Below are 9866 nucleotides of genomic sequence, written 5' to 3'. Positions count from 1 at the left end.
TTGGCCCCGCCCCTCTCGTTCCTAGTATAGCTTTCCTCCTGTGTCTCATTACCCACACCTGCCCATCATTATCTCCTTTGTTAGCTCCCTATTTAATGCCCTCTTGTCTATTGTCTTGTGCTGGTTCGTTGTACATTTAACACACCGTACAGGGCAGGAAACAAGTTCATGGTCCGGTACCCTGTATGTTCTTTTCCAAGTTCCTTGTTTGTTTATTTTTGCCCCCTTAAGGGAAGTGTTTGTTTTCAGTTTTTGATAAGATTGGATAGTGATCTTTCCCATCGTGGGTGTTTGTTTTGGGTTTAATTTTAAAGCTTCTGTTAACCCCTTCATCCTCGCTGCCTGCACTTTTTGTTCTTCCACCACGTTCACGACACTTCGTCCATTAAGTGCAGTGAACTTTCACTAATATCACTGCTCAAATTAAATTTTGTTTCATACAAAAGGTTTTATTGTACATGGCTATATTCGCTGTTATTTTACAGTAAATTGCAGCTAAGTTGCCAAATTACATGTTTTTCTACAGTTTCTTGCCATAAACTTTAGATACATTTTCAGCCCTTCAGTATTTAATATTAAGTCCCGCAGGTTCCAATGAAACTCACCAGTCCCAGCAGGTTGAAGGGAAAAATGCAGATGTATTTATAGAACTTGGCAAGGAATGCGTCCACAGCTCCAAAGATGATGTATGAACTGTAGTGCACCCATTCATGTTCCTGAAGCATCTTCTTGACTGTGTCGGAGAAGTAGCATACACACACTGCAGTAAAGGTGATGAGTATCTGAACTGTTAGCAAGATGAACACCTGCATGTTTGAAAAGACAAATTGAATACTATAGTGTAGACCATCCGCACATTCATAATGAAGAAAAATCATCACCAATTGGAGGTAGAAGGATCTGTCTGCAATCGGAGCAGTTTTGCGACACTGAGCTTTAAACTCAAACAGTTCACAGACATTTGTATAATAATGTGTTAGCGGGTATAATACTTAAGTTAAAATATTTCCACACTGGTTAAGCGCCGTAATTGTTGCGGATAAGACCCCATTAAACAAATTACTGACTATTTGACCTTTATAAAAGCACCTTTTTGAGCATTTTATTGATGGCAAAAACAAGCTCAGAACAGAAATTTTGAGTGTTTTATCTTTCAAATGAGGTTGCGATATTTGATTGAAAATAATGTAAAACAAATCGTATAAAAATTCAGACATGAAGAAAAACGCCATTAAAAAAGGTTTAAAAATGAAAATTGCTCATTAAAATCACATTATTGATTCAGTGTTATTGACTGGATACCCACCTTTCTGATAAATGCTTTCTGAATGGTGTTGTCCTCCAATCCTGGTGCAAGAAATTCATGTTTTTTATGTGGATTTGGGGCATCTGTTTATATTAAGAGAAAACAAATAATTACGTACACTGTCATTGTGAGTCTATTACTTTCACACATATACCAGTATCTGTGATGCAGGGCTGCTTTACGACAAAATGTCAGTAGATCACTTTTGTCAAGGTTGAACACCTTTCTGAACAGCAGGTAAATTTGAATCTCCCAGTTCTCCTAAGAGAGTCTGCGGCTCTGGCATAGGCATGGGCACAGGGTTATCTTGTTCAGCATCGTAGCTTTCTGTGTTATCTTGTTCAGCATCATAGCTTTCCGTGTTCCCCATTCTAAACAACAAAATTATACAATAATAATCATTCAGATATCAAAATATTAAAACAACAGGATTCTGCCACGAATTAAAGTATTATGTTCAATAAAACGTGAACTAAAGCAGAACCTCTGTTATCAATAAGAGCTTATAAGAGAAATAAAGGTAAACTGGTTTGTAATAAGTGTAGTGTAGGAATATAGGCTCTTGTGATTTGAGTGTCTTTGACCGAGTTCAGCATATTTTCACTGTGGCTGATCTTTGTTTTATGACTTTTTATCTGGCAAATGAGTTATGAGAATTTGATGATCTGCTAAGTGTGAATTGCCCCCCTCTCTCCCAGGCCAGTCATGTCAAGCAGTCAATTAAATTAGGTTGTTTTATGGTTTGTCAGTCTTGTTGACAGTTGTGTTTTATGACTTTTGTTGATGTATACCTGTCCTACACTCACCTTGCAAGAAAAGATGTTTTCATCCTGCTGGCATGACAACCTGCTGTTCTCACATCACGGTGTGAAAGCTGGTTGTGTTTTTAAATCAAGTTAATGTTTATGGGATGTTTCTAATAAGTTACATTAACTTGATCTCTCATTTAAAAACACAACCAGCTTTCACACCGTGATGTGAGAACAGCAGGTTGTCATGCCAGCAGGATGAAAACATCTTTTCTTGCAAGGTGAGTGTAGGACAGGTATACATCAACAAAAGTTGGTTCCAAATAAAATACTTGAAATACTTTAATCTGACCCAAGTGTTTGTGTCAGCATGTTTATCATTGTGACATAAACTACTTTTTGATTAGAAGTCATGCCCTAACATTTTCTTCCTGGTCATGGAGGAATGGGAGTTTGTTTTTGTTGGCATCTCTAAGGGATGCGTTCTAATAATGGGATAGGCTTAAGACAATGAACCAAAAAAGGTTTGATTTTCCATCCTGGAAATGTCTGTGTGTCTACGATCTGGTGTGAAGGAAATCTTTCATGTTTGTGTTAATGACTCTTTTTCAATCTTTTTGGCATTAAAAACAAGGTACAAGAAAAAATCCTAGTTAATATTTCTTCATCTTCAATTTGTTTGGTTCTGCACTGTTTTATATTATAAATGTTTAGTTTGGGATGATATCTCAAGATCTACAAAAAGGAAAGTGCTACCACCTGGTTTGGTTCTAAGCCTTGGTTAAAATACAATTGTTTTGCATTCTTTACAAAATTGAAGATTGATAATCGTATTCTTTAAAAAATGTAGAATAGTCAAATAACTTCAACACATCCTGTTGAGGACAGACTGTGTCACAGCGTCGGGTTTTTAAATGTAGCTTCTGTTTAAAAACTTGTAGCTAAGGATGTGTTTATAGTTAGAGGTTGAAGAATTTTTGGGGGATTCGAAAAACACCCCCATCTTTTCACAGCTTAACTCATGAGCCTGCAACAGACTGAGACTATAATAACTGTTTATTTTTAGTTTCATACCTCTTCATTATGTGGTGTTGTACATCTGATAGTGAAGAAACCCAAGAAGGCTAAGCAGTGTTTCGATTTAAATAAATTTAAGGGTATTTATTTGTAAGTGTTACATAAATGGTTTGCTTCCGATCTAAACTTTACCCAAACAAAGTAGAAGCTGAGTCAACCGGGCAAGTTTTATTTCATTCTCAGACGTTTCTTATGTTGCAGTCTTTTCACTCAAAACATGTATTGAATATACTTTATTTTCCGACACAAACCAACGGAACGTATTAAAAATAATAGCAAGAGAAGACCACTCTGCAAGTACCAACGTATTTTTCTATATGTGTAAAATACTTTTTTTTCAGACAGATCTGACTGATTGTGTTCTGGATTGTGCTTTACACGTACGAATATCTTTTACATGTACAAATCTAGACTGTATCTAATGAAATCAAACGTACAAATAAACTAAAAATGGCTATAGCATGCAGGGAAATGGGGCACTTATGCAGACAATGTGTCTTGTGAAACGCTGTAAATGGGAGTTTAAATGTTTAAAAACATGTAGAGCTCCCGAGATAGACTTGCTCTGGTTTCAGCTTTAAGAAAGTTCTTCATTTAAAAGATTTGAAGTTACCCCTTGCTTCTAGCCTATCTTATTACTTGAATACTATTAATATACGCTTTGTGTTACCATGTTGTTCCCTTAAATAGATATGCGATTTAATCCTCATACTATGTGCACTCACATACACACTGAGCAGTGTTCATTTAACACTCTGCTGATTACTCGGTCAGTGAACAAATCTTTTTCAAAGAAATCAATAGTCTTGCCCATTAGATAAACCTCCATGTAAATTCAGCATTGACATGGATTAAAAATTGAAATTGTATACAATTCTTACCTTTTCTCCTCTGTCTGGTCTTGTCTGAACACCCTCTGATCTGTGATGTTTAAAGCTTCATCCAGGGGTGGAGCTATAGGATGCCAGCTTGCGTTAGATTCATGGAAAACACATTCTTTGCTTTTTCTGTATCTTTGGTATGTTATAAGTTGCCCATGCATGTATTAGACACGTACAATTGCAAAAATCAATGTGTCGGATCAAAAGATGCGTTCTATCTAAAAGCGAATGCTCACCCAGACCTGTCTGAAACGCCCACAAATCTATGTCATTTCGTGTCATATGACCCCTTTAATGCATTATTAAACCATTCTTTATATTTCCATTCCACACATTTTGACAACATTATGTTTTTTTCGTTTTCGAAACGTTCCCGAGCTTCACCTGTCATTTCAACCTGTTTAACTAACAACCTGGATAACCTTTTAAAGAGGAACTGAATGGAAAAACTAATCTAATATAGACTTATTTTTTTGCAGTTTTGTAAACCAATTTTATGTGTTTTATACTCATCCCACACTAATATATCAATGTCAAGTAAATAACAAAACAGAATTTATTGATTTAATACAAGCACAAAAAAGAGCAGTCACATTGCAGGGTAGTAAAAGAGTTTGAGGTTTTCATGATCCCCATCATTCATTTGTCTTTGTCACTTGCAGTACATTTTGAAACAGTATGAAAACCATTGTGATAAACAAACATGTCATTCAGATCATTAATTTCTGCTAGAAAAACTAAAGCGGAGGAATATCAGATAACTATTCATAATACAAAAACTATTATATCAATCAACCAGACAACTCAATAAAATGTTAAAAGATATGAGTCTTAAACCTGGATTCTGCTGGTCTGCCATGGAGGACAGTAAAGTCTCTGCTCAGGGGGCTTATAGGTCATGAAAAAACACCTTCCCCTGGTGGTCAGTCGAACTCTGTGCTTGTCCTTCAGCAGCCAGCAGAGGAAGCACAACAGTTGTAATGATATGAAGTACTGCGTCTTCTGGTAGCACATACAGTGAGCACCAGACGTTTAATTCGTTTCATAAATGAGATGTTTTGTGTGCAGTGTGTGTTTGTTTAAATGTTCATGTGTCACATCGGTGCATGTACAGTATATGTACAAAGACAAAGAAACTTTAGTTCTTTGAGCCTCCACCTATGATCATAAGTATGTAGAGGAATATCATAATGATATCCAGGTAGATGATTAAAGCAGCGAACACGTATTCTTCAGGGTTCAGGTTGTATTTTTGCCTGCCCATCACCAGCTGACAGTCCACCGCCAGAAACTACAGCAGAGATACAAACATATTTGGCCATTTAGCAAACAGTTTTTTCTTCCAAAACAAGACAATGACAAAAAAAAATAAGAGTTTGGTTCCAAAATGAGATCAAATTAGTGAAAAATCATATTTCTTTATTGTGCATTCCAATTCATATCAATCAAACTGCAGTTGGTTTGTTTTGATTTAAGCCAGAATAACAAATAAACAATACAGCTAACTAACACAATAAAAACACGATAACATTATGAAAAACAAGATTTTTGTAATCTCCTTTTTTTTAACCAAACTCTTAAAATATGATCATACACAATGTAATATCCATTGGACTGTATTTAGTTTAGCACGACTGGCCAAAATGAAGTGCTTGCATGCTGTCGATATCATTGGAAGCCGTTGCTAAGAATGTTTGTTGTTATTGCTTACCATGGCATACAGAAGAGCTCCCAGGCATCCGTAAACAATTTGCACAACCTTGGAGTAAAAAAAGATGCTGAAGAATCCAAACAGGAGCAAGTCGACAGACAGTACGAGCAGAATGCCGTTACACACGGTGAAGTCCAGACGCGTCTGAACGCAGATCACAACACAGACGGATCAGAAATGTGTCACAAACTGAGCTAAGAGATTAAACATCATATTACTGTAGAACTTTTTAGTATGAAATACATTGGTGGTCAATAACTGTAGTTCAAGGCTCATTCTGACCTCAATACTACAATTAATAAAACCAGTCATAGGTGAATGAGGTCACCTCATCGCGATTCAATGATGTACGGTTTGTTAGGATAGGACACTATGTGGTCGAGATACACCTATTTGAATATCTGGAACCTGAGGGTCTAAATATTGAGGAAATCGCCTTTAATGTTGTCAATCATAAGGCGCTGTCGAAGGCCGTTTCTAGGGAGAGTAGATGAACCTGATCTTTACATCGATACCAAACTCGAGTGGGTAATTCACAATGAGCAGTCAGCAGCGAGCAAAGTTTATAGGCTTGCTTCTAGCCAGTTTGCCGCATTCACTCACAAAAGTTTGATATATTTGGGGTAAGTTTACATAATATATGTTACAAATAGGTCCCTTTAACTTTCATGGAACATGATCTTTACTTAATATCCTAATTGTTTTTATAAGGATCCCATATTTTCTTGGCGATTGCTACAAATATACCTGTGCTGGTTTTGTGGTCCATGGTCACATATAAACAAAACGCTATTTGTGTCCATCGTCATTATTCTTTAAGGTTCCTTCAGATGATGTGAGAATTTTGTTTAGAGTTATAGACAAACTGATTATACCTGGGCAGAGAAAACGATGATGGTGAACGAGATGACAAGAGTGGATCCTAAAGCGATGACCACTGCAGCTGTGTCGTGATATGAAGCCACAGTCCCCACCATGTAAGACAGACTCAGGGTGACCATTGACTGTCGCACACAAGAAAACGTCGCATGTGTTACATGACAGGTTTAGTTTGGAATAGCAAAGACTACACAGAATTCCCTCCACGCATTCCCTCTGTTTATGTAAAGCTGATGACATAAACGATTGAATCGTTTCATTCTGCACCCAACAGAGCGAGTGTATGTGATGCTGCTAAACTGTATTTTCTCCAAAGGTTTTTTCATTTTGTGTTAAAATCATTTAGAATCAAATGACCACTTATTGGTACCAATTTATATGGTAAATTATAATAAACATTATAGCAAAATATATTAAAGGGATAGAAATGAAGATTCCATCATCATTTACTCACCCTTCGGTTGTACTGGTATACATTTCTTTTCTATACATTTTCTGCCGAAAACAAAGGAAGATATTTGGAAGAATGCAAGTAAGCGAATAGGTATCATCCCCCATTTACTGCCATAGTAGGGAAAATAAATACAACGGTAGTCGATGGGGTTGAGATCTGTTGGGTTCCTGAGATACTTACAAATATCTTCCTTCGTTTTGGCAGAAATAAATATTTAAATAATTTATACAGGTTTGAAACAACCTCAATTCAATTTGCTTTTCACAATTACACCGTTGCAAAGCAGTTTTACAGAGAACACATGTATACATAAACAAACAAAAGTATGTATTTGATATACATTTTAAACATACATTTCCGCTCTGTCAGGTTATTACAGGTCGACTGTGTTATCGCTTACACAAACATGTACATCACACATTCAGGCCACTGCACATAGAGGAAGTATGCTGTACCCATCTGTCCTAAAAAGGAAATTACAATCTTGCCAAATCTTATGATTGACAGAGGAAGATTTTGTTCAATGGGTCAAGCAATGTAGATAAGAATACTTAAAGCAAGACTTAAGAGGAACCAACAAGAGGAATCAGCTTCAGTTTGTGGTGCGCTTATATCAAGCTTATAGTTTATAGAGGTCAAATAAGCTACTGGGTATTTTAGCTCATCCTCCTTTAAATAGAGAACCAGAAGTTGACTTAGACCTGAATCGCTAACATTTGCAAACGTATCTAATGCAACGTATGATGACAAATGAATATAAACTCACCAGTCCCATCAGATTCCAGGGATGAGTGCGGCTACATGTGGAAAACAGGCCAATACACGTGGCCACCACTATAAAGACGATGTATGAACTTAGGTACACCCAGATGTTCCCCTGAACCGCCGTCTTGATGGTGCTCGAGAAGGTGAACACACACACTACAGTAAAGGTGACGAGTAACTGAATTGTTACCACGCTGAACACCTGCGTGTTTGAAAAGACACGTTGAATGTTATAATGAAGAAACCCAACATTCTGAGCTTCCGGCTATACCCACCTTTCTGATAAACGCTTTGCGGATGGTGTTGTCCTCAAATCCTGACACGAGGATTTCTCCTTCTTGATCTAGATTAGATTCATCTGTTTTAAAGGAAACCCAAAAACATGTTGTTATTCCCTGTGAAATATTAAATATGTCAGTAGATTGAAAAGCATGTGTTGCCTGATTTGATCCTTATTCAAAGTGCAGCACCTGTCACGACTAAATTTGGGTTTTCTTCTTTCTTGAAGCCTGCCTCCTCCGGCGGGAGTTCTGGCACGATAAAGCCAACTTGTGCAGGAATGGGTTGAGGATACATGACAGGACCTGTAGGATAAGGAGGGGGCATGTATGGAGGAGGAGGAGGGTACACGGGTCCAGCTGGTCCGGCCGCTCCACAGCTGAGGTAATTCACTGATGCTGGATCGTGGCTCTCCATGTCCGTCATCCTAAACAACAAGGTTAGTAAGTAAAATTAACAAAAAAGATTAAATACAGCTTTAAAGAATTGACCGGCGGTGGAACACACCAAGAACAAATATAATTTAAGAAAATAATTCTGCTTTATTGTTTAATAGTTATTTTATCTATAGTCTGAGTATAATTCCCCCAAAAAACATGCTTTTTATCATCACTATTGCTCGTCTTCGCACAACATCGCCTTACAGTATTTTTCCTCTACATTTTAAATGACATGTTTATATTCTGAATGGTGTGAAAAACTGGATAACTTTTTATACTGTGTCACTCTCGTTCAATCGAATTTCATCTGAATAAATAAAAATACTCATGACAAGGTCACAATTTGTTGACTTAAAGCTGATTAAGGACTTAAGCCAAAGAAACTTTTCACATTTATATAAAAACAGAGGCGATAACTTCAAACATATCCTCACAAAACACACCGTAACCGAATGTATTTAATCTATCATCACTGCACTTCCTAATACAAATAAGTTGTAGATTGTTTAAAAACCCATGTGAAATGCTTACCTTTCTTCCTCCGTCTGGTCTAGTTTGAGGTCTGAACACACTGATGTTCAGGTTTTACATCCGTTTATAACCTCACTTACAAAACCCCTGTGTGGAAAATCTATGGTGAAGTAGTTGTGATTACAAGAGCAAGTGAACAGAGAAGTTCACACGGCTGGCTTCCCTTCCCACTGATCTTAAACTGATTCAAATGCATTTCAATACATGTATTCTTAAGAGTTGTACTTCCATGGTACAGAAGCGTGTGGTATGGAAAGACGACAAAAACTATTCAAATACTTAATGGGATCATTCGTCCTAAGATTTTTTATTTGTATGTTGGTTTACTTGTCGCTTCAAACATGTGTGATTTAATTTCATGAGAAAGCTTTAGTTACTGACAGGCTCCGCCACGTTTCACTTACATCTCATTTTTGAGTCACAATGCAAATGAATGATTTTGATTTGATTTGATTCAATTTATTGTCATTACACACATACAAGTACAGTGCAACGAAATGTATTTTTAGAAGAAGATAAAGCATAACATGGGGAAGGTGGGGAGAAAAACATGTACACAATACACCAAAGACAAGACTTGCAACAGGGATAGGTAATCCAGTTCCGACAAGCAGCATCTGATTCTGCTGCCATGGTGGCGCCGCATGCAGACCCACTTGTCGGCTGGCGGTCAAAGCGACGAATGATGACTGAAGAGAAGCTGTCAGGTTCTGCCCGGGGTGCAATAACCCATTTACAGTGAGTATACACTAAACATTTGTAAAAACGACAAAATCTGGCAATTTATTTAACTA

At 37.1% G+C, this 9866-nt stretch overlaps 1 protein-coding gene across 1 annotated transcript; it reads right to left on the bottom strand.

Annotated features, from left to right (window-relative positions):
• Positions 1-4287: 4287 nt before the first annotated feature.
• On the bottom strand, positions 4288-9108 carry LOC306891796 (protein lifeguard 1). Its single transcript, XM_079452340.1, has 7 exons — positions 9073-9108; positions 8293-8528; positions 8098-8180; positions 7824-8024; positions 6600-6728; positions 5725-5868; positions 4288-5304 (listed from the first exon to the last, which is right to left on the bottom strand). Exons 2-7 carry the CDS (start codon positions 8525-8527, stop codon positions 5152-5154), a joined length of 945 nt encoding a protein of 314 aa, XP_079308466.1. The 5' UTR covers position 8528; positions 9073-9108; the 3' UTR covers positions 4288-5151.
• Positions 9109-9866: the final 758 nt, after the last annotated feature.

This window comes from Barbatula barbatula (genome assembly GCF_947034865.1).
Source record: "Barbatula barbatula genome assembly, chromosome: 3".
Classification (NCBI taxonomy): Eukaryota; Metazoa; Chordata; class Actinopteri; order Cypriniformes; family Nemacheilidae; genus Barbatula; species Barbatula barbatula.
This window is presented reverse-complemented; position numbering and strand designations above follow the sequence as displayed.

Excerpts from the sequence above, each read along its gene's own strand:
- LOC306891796 (XM_079452340.1), bottom strand. The coding sequence starts at position 8,527 with ATGACGGACATGGAGAGCCACGATCCAGCATCAGTGAATTACCTCAGC. Across the intron at positions 8,025-8,097 it reads GCAAAGCGTTTATCAGAAAG|GTGTTCAGCGTGGTAACAAT; the intron begins GTGGGTATAGCC and ends TCAAACACGCAG. Across the intron at positions 5,869-6,599 it reads TCATCGTTTTCTCTGCCCAG|ACGCGTCTGGACTTCACCGT; the intron begins GTATAATCAGTT and ends ATCTGCGTTCAG.